Here is a 16,202-nt window from a genome sequence, read left to right as displayed (position 1 = left end):
CACTCCCCTGCGGTCTAGATACTTCCGGTACAGGACCCCACCTCTTTCCACAAAGCGAGCATTTTTCTTGGCGATACCTTCCTTGACAATGCAGCGTATGTTTTCTAGGCTGCCATCCTTCTTTTGCTCGGCTATCAAAGCCGACCGGCTGACTTTTAGCAACCTATTAAGTCCGTCTGACGTAGGCGCGATGAGCAAATCTGCAGATAGCTCTTCTAACTTTCCCGCATCGGGAATTTCCTCTCCAGTATCTGGTGCCTTTAACGCTACAGGCTCAATTTTATTCAGTTCGGGCGTGCTCTGAATATCAGCTTGCTGCGCCTCTGGCCCTTTCTCATCGTTCGACAACGTCGGCCCCGCAACTACCGCCTTTGCAGCGAGCTCCCGAACCTTCGATCTGGTTAAGGCCTGAACGCTAGCCTCACCAAACAAAAGCCCCTTTTCGCGCAGGAGGTGATCGGACCTGTTCGAAAATAGGTACGGGTACTAGGGGGGCAGCATAGATGACACTGCCGCCTCCGTCTCAAGTGCTCCGAAAGGACCTTCAATAAGCACTTTTGCTACGGGCAGACACACACTATGAGCTTCCACGGCTTGCTTGATCCATGCGCACTCGCCCGTGAACATATCGGGTTCTGCGTAAGAGGGGTGAACTACATCCATCGTAGCTGCGGAATCGCGAAGCACTCGGCACTCCTTCCCGTTCACGAGGAGGTTTCGCATGTAAGGCTCGAGAAGCTTCATGTTCTCGTCAGTGCTGCATAATGACAAAAACACTACTTTTGTTTTTGTTTCCGGACACTGCGCCGAAAAGTGACCCGGCTTCTGGCACGTATAACACACGCGCACTTGCCTCGTCTCGAACCGCTTTCTGCGTTCGGCTTCGGCTGCCGCCGTCTCCTTACGTTCGGTCGGACTGCTTTCACTCGCATCCGCACTACGTCTGTCCCCCTTTGCTCTCATGGGCGTGAACTTTGGCCTCTCAAACTTAGAGCCAAATTCACCTTTTTAACCGTCCTTAGCTCCGCGAGCCCGACGCGTCACAAACTCTTCGGCTAGCTCAGCGGCTCTAGCCACCGTACTAACGTCTGGCCTATCCAAGACCCAGTGCCGCACGTTCTCAGGTAACCGACTATAAAACTGTTCTAGCCCGAAACACTGCATAACTTTCTCGTGGTCACCAAACGCTTTCTCTTCTTTGAGCCACTCCTGCATGTTTGACATTAGCCTGTAGGCAAACTCTGTATATGACTCACTTTTGCCTTCCTCATTTTCTCGAAACTTCCGACGGAACGCCTCCGCGGACAGCCTGTACTTTTTTAGCAGACTTGATTTCACTTGGTCGAAATCCTCTGCCTCCTCTCTCTTCAAGCGAGCGACTACGTCCGCCGCCTCGCCGGGTAACAAAGTGAGCAAGCGCTGTGGCCACGTTCCCGAGAGAACCCCTGCTTCTCGCACGTTCGCTCAAAGTTAACCAGGAAGAAACCAATGTCCTCTCCAAGCTTAAACGGCCGCATCAGGTCAGTCATTTTGAACAATACTCGTTCTCCTGCACCGTGTGCCTGACTTCCATTACGAGCGCGTTCCATCTCTACTTCGAGACGCTTCATTTCCAAAGCGTGTTGACGGTCACGCTCTTCTTTTTTCTCTTGTTGCTCTCGTTCTATCTGTTCTTTACGTTCACGCTCATCTTTCTCTTTTTGTTCTTTAAGTTCGCGCTCCTGTCTTTTTGCCCTTTCCTCAATAGTCTCAAGGCATTCCGACAGCTCGTCATCCTCAGCTTCCAACTCAAGAATAGCCCTTAGCAGTTCTGGTTTTCTGAGTTTGTCTGAGACATCCAAACCCAACTCTCTTGCAAGCTCCAACAATTTCGGTTTGCGCAACGACTCCAAATCCATGGCTGCTCTGAATGCTGCTTTCTCTACTGCCTACTATTGTCTTGCCGCAAACTAACCCGGCAGCAACGACAACCACAATTACCAGCTCTGTTTCTGACACTAACAAAAGCCTGGCAAAACTCAGAAGAAGAAAGTCCCGCACTCACCAAACCTCGCAGCCAAGAATTCAGCGCAGTCGTTCCGCTGCAGGCAACCAGTCATCACACAGGGCTCGTTGCACTGCTCCCGGATGGTCGTTGTGCTGCTCAGCATACAGTCAACCGCATATCTTCGCTGCTGGCCTCCGTTGTCGCGATCTTACCGCTGGCAACCAGCTGTTGGAACCGGACCGATGGCACCGGCTGTTGGAATCTCAGCGCTGCCACCAGCTGTTGGAACCTCAGTGCTGACACCCGTTATTGCAATCGGACCGTTGGCGCCCGTTGTTGCAAATGGGTCGCAAGCCCCAAGGGTAGCGTTGGCCTGGCGGCCTGGGGCACACTGGAAGCATCCGAAGGTCCCGGCAAAGCATGAGTCGACTGCTAACAGAACAACTTGTTTATTCTAGCATCGCAAAAGAGCGGCCGGTCAGGTCGACCGAAGTGGAGAGACGGGAGAGCACGTTACTCAACAGAAGAAATCGGAGCCTCTCTCCTGGCGTCCGGGGGAAGCTGCTCTTATACTCTTTGCGTCGCGGGCAAGAAGGAAGGTCACGGGACGACACCACGTGACAACGAGGCACGGACGGACTGAGACATGTAGAGACGAGTGTAGTGACGCATCAGCCGGGCCGGCGCCGCTCAGACCTCCTCGCTTCACGCTTGGGGAGCTCCTCTCCTCGGCTGCCGCGCTTTGACAAGCGTGGGCACAGACACACACACGCACACACAAAGACACGTGGCACTGAACATGCCGGGACGCGCTCGGCGGGGCTGCGTCGCGGCCGCTCCGAATGGGCCAGAATGTCCGCCGCTTTGAACGAAGCTCCAGCGTACGTTGCATCCGCGCCGGCTTTACCGCGCGTCGTAGGCGAAACGTAACACCTGTGTTACAGGATTTTAACCGAGAAGACTGAATGAACGCCATCACAGACCCGAAACAAGACGTCCAGCTCCTGGCTGTCCAGAGGCCCCGTAAACGAGTAGAGAGGCATGGCCTCTCTGTTCTGACATGGGACTAGCCAACGGCTGGGTAGAGACCTACCTAGCAGGTCCCCGCCTAGCGTCTCAGGACCCCAATAAAGTCGTTTACTACTAATACTACCGTCTAATGCACACCTCGTCATTCGAGAAGCTTGCAGGTACGTGTGCTACTTTCGCTCCCTGTTGAAAGTATGCCTGCACAACGCAGATAACGGTACCAATTGCGTTTGGCTCGATAAGGGGGAGTAACAAACGCAGTATTGCTGTGAACTTTTACTGAAAACAAATTAGAGGTGCGCGCAAAATGTTCTTCAGCAAAGTATTCGTGCACGTGCGCGTGGACTTCGCAGCGGCGATGTAATTTCTTCCATAAAATTGTCACCACTGATCTTTGGAGAGTTCAAGCTTGATGAGAAGCACTATAATATGCCCAGTTATTCTCTGGCGCAGTCACGCTGCGGATACGGTTGGGTTGTCAGTTGCAGTGGGCAGAAGGTTCTGATTCTCAGAGTGAAATTTTATTTGCGCAGGTAAGATCTGTGGTGACACAGCTACAGAAAGCCGGTGCTGACATATGAGATTATAGCCGGTTGATGTAAGGTAAACAATGTCTGAAATGCCGGAGCTGGTGCTAGCGGCTAAAACAACCAATCGGCTTCTAGGTGATGTTAGTAAGATGTATGTAGTGATACTCTCGACCACTAATTGTGCAATGATGGTACATGCACACAAAATGTCTGTACTATATTGGCATCGGTACTCAGTCTTGCTCATGTTTCCAGCTTTAAGGGCAGGGACTGTTAACAACCACCACTTCCCTATTCCCTAGAATTTCCAGAAGAGTGCACATGTGTGAGCACAATCCATGGTCAGAAATGATCACTCAATAGCTAGTGTCATTGGCTCTCATGTCGGCTGTAGTATGATTGCCGACCCTGCATCAGAAGGAAGAAAGCCACAGGCAAGATAAAGCAATCTATTGAGTGAGAGCGTTTTTTATTTCTTCTCAGACGTAAACACCGGAAATCTCTCTTAAACGCTAGGAAACATAGCTACATACCTTTCTTTGCCAACTGCCTCCTCTATGAGCTCGCAGGAAGCTCAATTTTCGTTTACTTTTTACATTTGATAAACCACGAAGTGTAAGAAACAAATATGTATTTTGCTAGGATTGCCGAAAATTACCAGTAGATTGGCAGCAGCGATGCAAAATACAAGAAGGGTAGTTCCCAAGTGTCTAAATCAGTTACACAGAGGTGAATCTGTGAAGCCGCCTACTACATGTACTTTTCTTCTAACCTTCCAAATACACTATTGCGCAATTTATTTTCACATACAGATCTTATGACGAAAGAGCACGAGTCATGAATTCAATTTTAAATCATAGAAACTGTGCGTTGGGCTTACTTAGTAGCTCTGGGTTGCTTAGCACTGGTACATGGTTTGCTGGCTGAACAAAGCTAGTGAGTGTACATGGTAACGTATGGTGCAGCACTGTTTGGGACAGATGAAGTCTCCACTGAGTGTGGGCTTGCCTTTCTTCACAGATCGTAACTACGCTAAAGTTTCTTTATATCTGTGGCTAGTGTTTAAGGCAGTGGGGCACACAGTGCAACAGCGATCTCTTGTTTTGGACTTTGCACCAGTAAGCCTAAATTGTAATTCCCATATAAGCAGACTTGTACACAACAGAGTACATGTAAATAATTATTGTAATTCTCACGGCTTGTCACCCGCTCACCGTCGGCACGTAGTCGTCGAGAGTGTATACAAGCCGGTTGGTCGTTCCGTACTCAAGCGAACACAGGGAACGAGTGAGACTAGGCAGAAAGAGGGAAAAATATTTATCGGCTGACAATGACGCAAAGTTAGAAAGAAACAAAACAAACACAAGAACACTAACACACATGCACTTAATTTCGATCAATAAAGAATACAAAAGAAATGCAATTAGTAATTAAGACAGGATACAAAATTAACGCTGCTCGAGAATACACGTAACGATTGTCCACTAAACAGAGTTCAAAAGAACACAAATTGTGCATACGCATGGCCGGGCAGCAGCAGCGAGTCCATCAAGCGTGGAGTCGATGGCAGAGCTTTCCCAAAGAACGCTAGCAAGCCGATCTCATGGCGGTGGATGTGGTTGCTAGGCTGGGTTTCCGGGGGAGTCTAGCTCTGACGTCTTCGCTCCAGCAGGTTGACCTAACTTGGGGTGAACTGGCATGAGCTTCGTCGCAGGCGCTGGCTTGTCGTCTCTTACGCCAACTAGTAACTCGCAGTTTAGACGCGGCTAGGCGGACCAGGAGATACTGGACGTCACTAGCTCCGTGACGCTTCTCAGCAGATTGTAGGCTCAGCTTCTATACTCTAGACTCTAGATTGCATAGCTCGATTTAAAACCTACGCTTAAATAACTTCTCCTTTCCCCAGTACCATGGGTGGGAGGGCGGCAGATACTGGTGGCGATCCAATCAAGTTCACCCAATTGTATACTGGCTCCTGCGAAGGTCTTGGCCGCACCTATTTTAATTAGGGGCGAAGGAACGGGTGCTTCTCCCTACTCATAGCGTTCGTGCACTCGTATTGCACCACCCAGGCACACCCTCGAGTCCATGCCGGGCCTCCATTGTCCGCTTATAAGCATTGGAGAAACTATGGCAGGTGGCCATACTGCACTGTCGGCACACATATACTGGCAGCAATTCGTGGACACGAGGTTGCACGCTACTACACTGCCTTACTCCTCAAAGCACACATAGAGCAAGTTTTCAGTGTTACTGCTCATGCCTTAAGGACCAAAAAATCTAGAGAATATGACTGCTGAAGTTTTTCAAAAGCAATTCTTAGTAAAGATAAGAGATGCATGAAGGTCTGCAGAGGATACAATAAATGTGCCAGGCCAGCTTGTTTTAATTACGGTATCTCAGCAATCTTATTCAATTTCAGACGATGGTAGCCTCCAAATAATTTATCACTTTTGAGGAATTCCTCAATTACTTCCATGCGGTAGTAATTCTAAACTGTAATCCATTATATTGTTGTATGAGGTAATTGCGATTGCTTACATTTTTTCTGTAACGTGTACAAAACTGCATGTAAGCCAATGACTTAAAGGGACACTGAGACACTTGTTAGTGAAACACAATATCATTCAACTGCTTGCAGAAGGGGAGTTACGATCGCGTGTCAAAAATAGTAAAAAAAAATTGCTTGCTCTCACTTCCGATAGCTCATCATGCATTGTCGTCGCAAGCAGCTCCACCCTCAACAGCTATTGGCTGATTTAGTAATCGTGATAACATTGTCAGTAATACAATTATTGCTTAATTGAGTTAAATAAATGAAAAATATATATGTCTGCAATTTTCAAAAGACAGAAAAGGAAGTTCATCGTCGCACAGTCAATCTACACATCACAGTTCAATCTTTCTGTAGCTGCTCGATAGGGCATTTGAAACCAAAGCGCAACATAGATACTGCAGCCACCATGAGGCGTCTAGCCACCGCGACGTTACACCTTTGGGTGCACCATTCCTCTCTTGTATCACCTTGCTATCTACCCCACATAGCTTCCAGCAGGCTGGTGTAAATGGAAGGATAGGGCAAGCCGCTCATCGATCCGATAACCTTTTCTACCTTCAGTTGTGCTTGAAGGATACGAAAAGCTTTTGCAGCAGGAGATCTATGGGGTGACGCAATTTATTAATGGCATCATTTTATGAATAGTCATAAAAGTGGTTCAAGGCCTCTTTGAACGCGGTAAGAGACCTGGTTTGTGGACAATGCTGTCAACATATAAGCCAGGTATTATTACATTGCTTGCAGCAGGAAACCTGCAATTTCGCACAAGCGCTATCTCTGTCCCGCAGCTTTGGAAGCCCTTGCTTTGTTTCTATTACATTGAGGTAGTTGACAATTTTTGTTCACATGAATCTTCTGTCGCCTTGCGGCCTTCTTCAGAACTGATTTGCCATATTGTACGTACCTGCACTTCAAGTTGTCTATTTATTCGGCCATACTCTATAATATGCTAGCCTCTTCTTTAGTTCAGATGGTAGAGTGACCACCCTAGAAAAGCGTTGGTTCCAAGTTCGAACCCAGGACCAGAATGTATTCTTCAACAATGAAGCATTCTTTTGAGAGAAAACTGTACGAGTATCCTTTTGCGCTAGATGTTAGTCGACTGCATGGCAATTCCTCCCTTTCATGAATTACGAACGAGTACAAGCTCAGGCATAACGTGCACAGGCTTCCAGATCATCAATAAGCAAGCTCTTTCAATGTCTGTCCCTCCAGAAGTGTATGGTTAGGGCCTGCTTCGAATGCTACAAAGATGGATAAATGAACAGATGCAATCGATTTAATGATGCTGACTAAACACATGATATCCGCGTTGTTTTCCCTGACGATCCCTCGGGACAAAGGATGCACTAGAAAAGGCGTGCAGCTGTGGAGCGCTATTCACAGTTTGTTGTTTTCCGAAGGCTAGCACGCAGGTAACTAGAGCAGTGTCACCTGAAAAAAATGGTCAAGCAATTATGTTCGTACCTTCAGCTGTTCGACCACCCGGAGCTGACAAGCGGACCGTCATGGAGAGCCCACTAATTGGTGAAAGAGACCAACATCAAGGACTTCCGTGGAAATTCCGTCGACTTGAGGTTTCCAAATTGCCACGTGGTTGCCAGCATGCAGAGACGATTGCGCAACGTTGGAGGCCGAGTCCGGCGGATTAGTGCGACATCGGGGCTGTATTTACCGAACGGTTCGACTGTTGTGATTGGCCAAAAAGAATAGTGAATGCCCTCGACGAGCGAAAGGGGGAAATGAAACGGATTAAAGCGGAGCTGGAGTATTGTGGGAGAGGCTCGGTCATGAAAAGACTTTGATACATGGCCATGGAGCCGTTCTTGTGATTCGTGTAACTTTGTATATGAACTCTTTCTTCTCATCTCTTGGGTGCCACTCTGGACCTCCCTTTCTCCTAGCATCTGGCACGGCACCAACCATGGTAACTTTGTGGCGGCTCGGACTTCCGGACTTCCCAACAGTGTACAACACTGACATCTTTCCAATTCTTCAAAGTCAGACTTACTCCCACAATCTATGCATATTGTAGATTTTCTCATCTATTAAAAACAGCATTCTCTTTTTTTGGAGACTTATGCACTGAAAGGCTAGCTGTCTGTGTGACCGTGCTTGTAACAGCATAGCAGGCCCTACAAATTCATATTCGAAAAGACAAAGTGTCCCAAACTTAAAGTGTCCATGAAATGGATTTTGTTGTACCTAAGAGTGCTGCCTACACGTAGAGAGTATATCACCTGGAGTGCTTTCTCACATACATTTTGTGGCAGTGCATATAATAAAACGGCTACGAAACGCTTTGCCCTGCTTTGAAGCCATTGCATTCCCCGCCAGTTTTGTACCTTGAGACTATGGCAATGTCCCGCCTCGTTAGACACGTCATGTGGTTGATCTGAACTTTATCCCCGCATGTCTCTCTCTCGCACATTTCACCTTGTTACTGTGGTGATGGCGGCCTGAACATGTTTTCATAGATGCATTCACGTTTCCCCATAGCGTGCAGTCGTTGCAGCTTACTCCCTGCACACGTCTGTAATGTATGAAGATGAGCATAGCAGAGTTCTTGTACAATTCATGTTTCTGCTATCAAAAAAGATGTTACTATATGTATTTTTCATGGGAGAACCCCTCCAAAACCCATAAGCTGCTGTCACCATAGCATTATTGTTAACATTTGCGGCATTCTTTGTCCTCCTCACCTGCTGCTTCGCACGTCTGTAACACAGCCAACGTTTTTAATGAAACTCGTTACTTTCCTCCTTCCCTCGCATGCAGGCGCAAACGCACATGCGCGGACAGCCGCAAATTTATCAGATGATTTTCATCCCCAGGCGTAAGTGTGCCATTGGTCTCAAGAAACATCTACATGTCCAACTTATTTATCTTCATTTATTTTTATTGTATATATTATTTGTACTTATTTGTGCAACTGAAAAATGTATGTCAAGTATGCTATTAATTATAAGTTTAATGGTACCGCTTGTTTAAAGCATTACTGATAATGTCATGTGCAGTGAGTGATGAGAAGAACGGGTAAGTGATGTCACTTGAGTGACATCACTCACCCGTCTTACTTAAGATTAGCAAAGGCTCCTGAAAATACAGGAAGAGGTCGTGCTGTGATCTCTAATAATGCAAGTGTTCGAAACCCAATAATAAGCTGTGCACGTTAGGCAGAGCATTATATGCGTCTCTTGATGATCACAAAGACCTACCCTACCAACTCAATGCATTTTACACAGCCTTCAAAGCCATTTCAGAATCCCCCTAATCCCGTGGGGATGACACAAGCAAACAAGTGTGTTTGCATGGAACTGAATGAATCAAAAAAGTAGATAATATTTTAGCAGTCTGCCCTTCTTTCAATAAATGTATATCAATAATTGCCAATAAATTAATAATGGCCAAGAATCCAGGACATGCTCCTTCCTCAAAGCTCACCTCTATCCCTCACTTCTTAAAAAAATAAGGGGAGTGGCAATGTTGGCGAGTAGGCACCATCGCATCTGCAATGCAGACAGCTCAAAAAACTATTATGAGGGTTACTGTACTCCTTTATATAAGGCACGCCCGAATGTGCTGTTGGGAGGAAAATATATCTTAGGGTTGAGAATAAATTGAAAGGGCACAATTAACAGCTCCATACTTCAAGGTTTCACAACCCTTGCTCAAGAGGAAAAAGAATCGCAGATGTATGCCTATTTGAGCTACTTGTACATCAAGGACATTGATGCTTATAAAAAAGTTCTAACACCCTCTGGAAGTCCTAGGGAGCTTCTCTTGCGACAGTTTGAACTCTACCCAAGACTGAAACTGCTGCGCTCTATCTAGTGCAATTCCTTCGCTATACCTCATCATTTTCATATGCTTCAACCTATCCTAACTTTGTACAAATACCTGTTTCGCCTTTAAGATCACAGAAACCTTAGCTTTTTCCTTGCCAATACTCTCTTCAACGCTATATATGATTTCATGAATAGACTTCTGGCAAATTGAACGTAAAGTGGTGCTTCTTACGGGGCAACACTAGCAGAAGTCTCAACACCATTCACACAGGACCCTGGGAGGGTGGGCAATGATGGGCTGAGGACCCCTAGATTAGCAATGACAGAGTTCCCCTGCAGGCTCATGGACGCCGAAGCCATCACTGATCCGGCGGTAGTTGCGCGTGGACGATAGTGTTGCAAATTTAGTCAAAACTAAAATTGATTTCTGCCAAAATTTCTATATATGATATGTGCAATACGTTCGTCAATTTAGGCCTCTCCTAGCTTACCATCAAACTAGAGCCGTTTATATAGGACGTGAGAAACGAGCCAAGATAAATGGTCAGATAAGACTGTTAGAGTGAGGCATATGCGCGGTAATTTTTATTCTATCTCTTAAGAATTGCGCTTCAAAGTGAATTCAGGGTTTCTAAAGCAAGCTGCATTGCTGTTTTTTTTTCAATTTATATGCAATACCGTGCACGCCAGCACATGCTGTCTGCTTTTCGCACGGTCAAGTGCCCCTTAACAGCCTCGTTGTCGAAAACGAATGAGGCTCCAAAGATGGTGTAGTTGCAGGAGGAGAAAGTGTGCATGCTCTAGGAGAGAGGACTGACTGTGATTGACTGGCATGTAACAAAGCAATACAGGCATGAGATATAGGTCAACCAGTTGGCAAGAGCAAATAGTTTGAAGCCAATACTTCATCTTGTCTTTCGTCGTCCTTTTGTTTGTGCTGTTTCATTCGAAGTAACTGGCTATAGCCTGTTGAAAGATCTACCAAGCATTGTCTGCACATTCACGCTACAGATGTAATTGAGGTGGCATGGTTGTTTCGCTTAAACTGGCAAAACAGCTTTTTACAGAACGAGGCAACGCTGCAACAGGACAACTTGGGCTATTTGGTGAATGTTCATTGCACACAAGACCAGACCACACTAAATGAGACAAGATTTAAGTAAGATATACACGCAAGCACTAACTCATAAATAGAAGTTTATTACTGAAAGAACAAGCAGATATTTACAGGGAACAAATTGAGAAACATAACTGGTAATAAGAAAAATTGTATCCGCATGATGGCCACTTCCAGGTACGTCAATGAAGAGAGGGAAAATTTTCCACTTCAAAACTGGAAAACCCACACATGGTGTTAAGAACTAGTAGTAGTATAAACTTTATTTACCTTGGGGGTTTTGGGTGGCCCCTCACTTCAGGGCTCTACTAGTCTCTGCGGTTCGCTGGGCTTGATTGAGTGGAGCTCTCTGTCCCTTTAGATTTTCGCTAGCAAGCCAAACCTCCCACTGCCTCTTACTTCGCACTTTCATCATGGGGCGAAGTGGAATTTGGAGGCCCTTGTTTGCACGTCCACGTTACGGGGGCAAGAGTTGCCTGCTCCCCGTACCAAGGACATGATACTTCACAGACTGCAGGTTGGATCTTACTGACTATTTGGAGGTGTGAATATGTGTGAGTCTGTACACGCTGCCAATCCCTGGCCTATTCTTATGTAAGCTCGGGGTGTGCGTGGCTGTATTTTTGCTTCTACTTTCTTTGGTTTTTGAGGATTCTGGGGGGGGGGGGAAGACTGGGGCTCCTCGAAAAGACTGACTGGTGCTTGGAGGCTTATCCCTCGAGCAATTAGGGCCACCTTCAAGTCCAAAGTGCGTCAGGCACCAACTTATCGTATGGTGCAATTCTACAGCGGTGCCTAGCATTCTGTGAATCAATCACAGGCAACCCTTATCATGAGAAGGAAATTCACAGAATAAAAATGGGTTGGACGGCATACGAGAGACGTTATCAGCTCCTGACTGGAAGCTTGCCATTATCATTAGAAAGCAAGCTATGCAATCTGGGCATTCTACCGGAGCTTAGATATTATGGCGCAGAAACTTAGAGACTGACAAAGCTGCTTCAGAACAAGTTAAAGACCACACATAGCGCGATGGAACAAAAAATGTGAGGCATAGCATTAGGAGACAGCAAGAGAGCGGTGCGGATCAGAGAGCAAACAGGGATAGGCAATATTTTAATTGACATTTAGAGAAAGAAATAGAGCTGGGCAGGTCATGTAATCCGCAGGTAAGATAACCGGTGGACCATTAGGTGTTTAGAATGGGTGCCAAGACAAGGGAGGCGCAGTTGAGTATGGCGGAAGGATGGGTGGGGTGATTAAATTAGGAAACTCGCGGGTGCTACCTGGAATCGGTTCGCGCAGGAGAGTGATAATTGGAGATCGCAGGGAGAGGCCTTCGTCCTGCAGTGGACACAAAGTAGGCTGATTATTATTATTATTATTATTATTATTATTATTATTATTATTATTATTATTATTATTATTATTATTATTATTATTATTACGTATTCCTACTTCAGCGAACTCATTAATATTCATCAAGCAATACGCTTATTATTGCTATTAAAAATATGCCTGCAAGTTTCGTCTGGCCATATTTCGTGCAAACCCGGTGCGCAGCTGCCTTCGTGTGACCGTGACTCCGTGTATCGCTTAGGTTGCTGATTCCTAATTTTTTTGCCCAAGTATTGCTTCACCGTGTTATTGTGGTTGCATATAGTGACATTAATGTCGTTTTGAGCACGCAGTGATAGTTCTCTCTCTCTTTTTACTCACAGATTCTTCTGTTCTCGTTGTCGCTGTACCGATTTCTGTGCGCTCAGTACACGTCTGGATTTGTGTTTATTATCCTTGTCGTGATTTGCCTAACGACTGCTACTGAATTCCTGGCAATGGAGCTGCGAGTGTTTCAGGTACGCTGATTCAATGTTCTTGATTTTATTTGTGACTAGCGCATTTCTTCACCGGTGCTTTCAAATATTTCATCGCAAGATTGGGAGCAAGAATTTTCCCACCTAGAAACGTTGCAAGCGCTATATATATTGTGCGCTGGTGGGTGTTATTGGCATGAAATGCTTTAAAATGCGGAAAAGAAAAGCGAGGGCACTAATTCGACCTTCTTGGGGCGACATAGCATAATTGAAGCGCGAAAGACAGAGAGGGTACAACATGTGCACCAATTTCAACAAATGATTTATTTGTAACAGAACGCTAGTATAACAGGTGTTTCAACGTAAGCTTTCAAATTCTTTTGTTAATATTGCCAGTGGGAGAAGACATAATTCTAGTCCATGAGCTGGTCTGCTCGAAGAGGCAGCATTACTTGCACAAAAAAGTTACTTACTTTTACAAATTCTAGCCAGAGAGTCTGGATCAGAAGCGTACCCACTTGGACCTAATTCTTAGGATGGGAACACTTTCGACATATTACTTCCCAAACTTTGCAGAGAAATACATTGGCGTTCCCTTTATTCTTGTGCTTCAATATAACCCAAGTTTGGTTAAGGAAGTCAGTGGAACGGCAGTGCACTTTCCCCGCAAGTTTGACACCGCATACCTCGTACATAGTGTCACCCGCACAATTGTTTTCAAGTGAATATGCCTTGCAGTCTCTGCCGCTTTAATTTGTAAATTGCAATATGTGCCACAAGGTAATTAGTCAAAAGCGTAGTGAACTTTTGCTAATTTGTCGATTATGCATTTCAACATTTTGTGCAAGTAATGTCCGCCTCTTCGAGTAGACTAGCTCATAGACTATAATTTTACTATCTGCCACAGCCAATTTCAAAAATATTTTCAGTGCTGACTGAAACACCCTGTAATAAACACACACGTTACTTTGTGGTCCTATTTAATAAATACAAACTCGTGTTTCAGCTCCTTATGCACTCATACAAAGCTTTGCTATATACAGATTTCAACTCATTGGATCTGCTGTACATTTTTTATAAACTAATGATTTCGCAGCGTTATTTGTTAAGAGTGAAAATGTAAACAAGCCGATCCCTTGAACGTTGCAGTCGATGCAAGGTAAGGTGCGACTAGCCGACAATATGAAATGGTGCTTATCAAGAAGAATTGTGTAACGGACTGAGGCGACTAACACGGCATTGGTGATGACAAGTAATATTAGCTTTATTGGCATCCTTTTCGAAACGCGGTAGTTGCGTTCCCTGGCCTGCTAGAAGTCCAAATAGTTATTAAATTTATCGCTGTTAATCATTGCATCTTTATCTCCTTGATGAAATTCCTTCAGAACAATCGTCAGTGAACGCGACACGTTGCAGCCTCACTTTAGCAATTTCGTTTTAAAGACCCTGAAAATTATTAACATAACAAATACCCGATCTCTTCTTGACTGAGAGCGCAGACGATGTAGTTGACTTTCTTTGGCACAGTCAGGCCATGGGCACGACTTTTTCTGTTGACGTTGAATGCCTATTTTACTTCATTCTCCAAAGCGATCTGTTTGTGGCCGCCAGTGCGTGCATCGAAGCAGTTGGCATCATGTCTTCACACAACGGAGCTAGTGCCTCATTGGCAGGCTTTTTAACACTTTAGAAAATTATTGGAATAGCAGTTTTATGAGTTTTGACAAGCATCTCCTTCTGCAAGGACTGTTGCGAGGCCTGTTTCTCGAACCTGGACAGGCGTTACAATTGGGTAGCGTGGCGTTGTCGGTGGGCTGCCGGCGTCCGGTAGACCGTGGCAACCAGGCAAGGACGAGATGATTTCTAGTGCCAAACTTGCAATGTTTCTTCAATGGTTGCTGAAGGATAAGAAGAAGAGAATGAATGAAGTGAAAAAGTACATTGCGGGGCCCCTTAATTAGGCCCACTAAAATCGTCGGCGGGATCTTGCTCACGTCCACGTCACGTGACAGGCACTGAGTCTGATTTGGATTTGCCGCTGCTCCCACTTTCCCAGGCAACGTTGCTTTGCAGCTGCTCCCACTTTCCCAGGTGTCTTTTCACGAGCTTGCTTCCGCTGGTGGCAACCCGTGGGTCCGGGATCCTAGGTGGCTGATCTTTTCTTCTAGGCGACGTTTGTTCGCGGAAAGCGTTCGGCCGTAGAGTTGGACAGTTTGTGGAAAGGGTTCTCCTCTCGGTCGCACACACCATGGGGCCTGTCATCAAGGAGGGACGCCTGCCAGACTGGCAACCACACGAGAAAATCATAGCAAATTAGGAATCCATCTTCCGTTTCGGATGAGCAGGGTCTTTCGAGCAACCTTTTTGCCCCGGGGGTTACACGTCAACCGTACCAGGGCGTAACACCGATTTTTAAGGGCATATCTCTAGCTGGAATCAATCGCAGAATTGATAAGGCATCTAAGTTTCATGGGTGTAGACATATAGACGTTTGTAGATTTACGCTAAATTTTCTTATTGCTTTGAGCAGACAAAGTGCTTGAACTTCTTGTGAGGGCATCTTGACCATATTTCACAGCATGGCAACGGCTCACTTTCAGTCACGGACTTCCACTCGAGAACAGTCTGCGATTAGAGTTAAGCGCATTTACCGAAGGACGTGCCTGCCGGCAGCATTTTCCTCGCGCCAAAATGGGTTTTAAGCATCGACTCTTGCATACGTAGATTGCAAAACGGGGCATTATATCGTTTCCCTGGAGTCGATTCTTCTAAAGCTGCCTATTCCCGGAATGCAAGTTGCATTCCATTATCACCCTTAAGACCGCAGGCTTACCTGACTCGCGAGTAGTGTCAGTAGCGGAGAGCCTTGCAGGCGTGCCGCAAGGGTGAAGACAACCACAAAGACCGTAAAGCCTTAAGTTGTGTCATATTGACATGGGCTTGTTTGCCTTTCTCTGTTTACTGCTGTTCACGAGCTAACAAATGTTAAACGTTATCGTTCAGCGCAAGACGCGCCTGCATGATTTGGAGCTTAAACGAATTTTAGCGTTCATTCTACCTGTTGTGTATGTCCTCGCTTAAACCACGCATTATCATATGGCGTGCAGAACACTAATTGTTTAATAGTCTCTGGAAACCAGGCGGACACCAAGTGATTACAGTAGAACCTTCGGCGAGTGATGCTTAAAAACCGGCGCCGTTGACCTGCTGATCAGATTTTCGACAATCACTGAGTGTGTTCTCCACCAGCGTTTTGCTATGAGTGTAGCCCGTTTTTCTGGGCCAGGTTCACCCCATAAGGAGCCAGTTTCGCCATTCAACAGCAGCCTCAAGGCTTACCCATGTCCTCTCGATCCTCTGCCTCAAAATAATACGAAAAT

The 16,202-nt window shown here is 45.9% G+C and overlaps 1 protein-coding gene across 7 annotated transcripts in view; it reads left to right on the top strand.

The window, feature by feature from the left end:
• The window catches only part of LOC135902261 (uncharacterized), a 761,927-nt gene that overhangs the window by 305,495 nt on the left and 440,230 nt on the right, over positions 1-16,202 (top strand). For 6 of the 7 annotated variants that reach the window (XM_070541346.1, XM_070541345.1, XM_070541347.1 and 3 more), the window contains one exon: positions 12,730-12,864. The exons of the other annotated variant lie outside the window; for it this stretch is intronic. In XM_070541346.1, the coding sequence (XP_070397447.1) occupies positions 12,730-12,864 (135 nt within the window). The remainder of the gene's footprint in view (positions 1-12,729; positions 12,865-16,202) is intronic. 7 annotated transcript variants of the gene reach the window in all.

Source organism: Dermacentor albipictus, chromosome 6, assembly GCF_038994185.2.
Source record: "Dermacentor albipictus isolate Rhodes 1998 colony chromosome 6, USDA_Dalb.pri_finalv2, whole genome shotgun sequence".
In the NCBI taxonomy this organism is placed as follows: Eukaryota; Metazoa; Arthropoda; class Arachnida; order Ixodida; family Ixodidae; genus Dermacentor; species Dermacentor albipictus.
The sequence above is the reverse complement of the archived record's forward strand: the minus strand, read 5'-3'. Positions and strand labels throughout refer to the sequence as shown.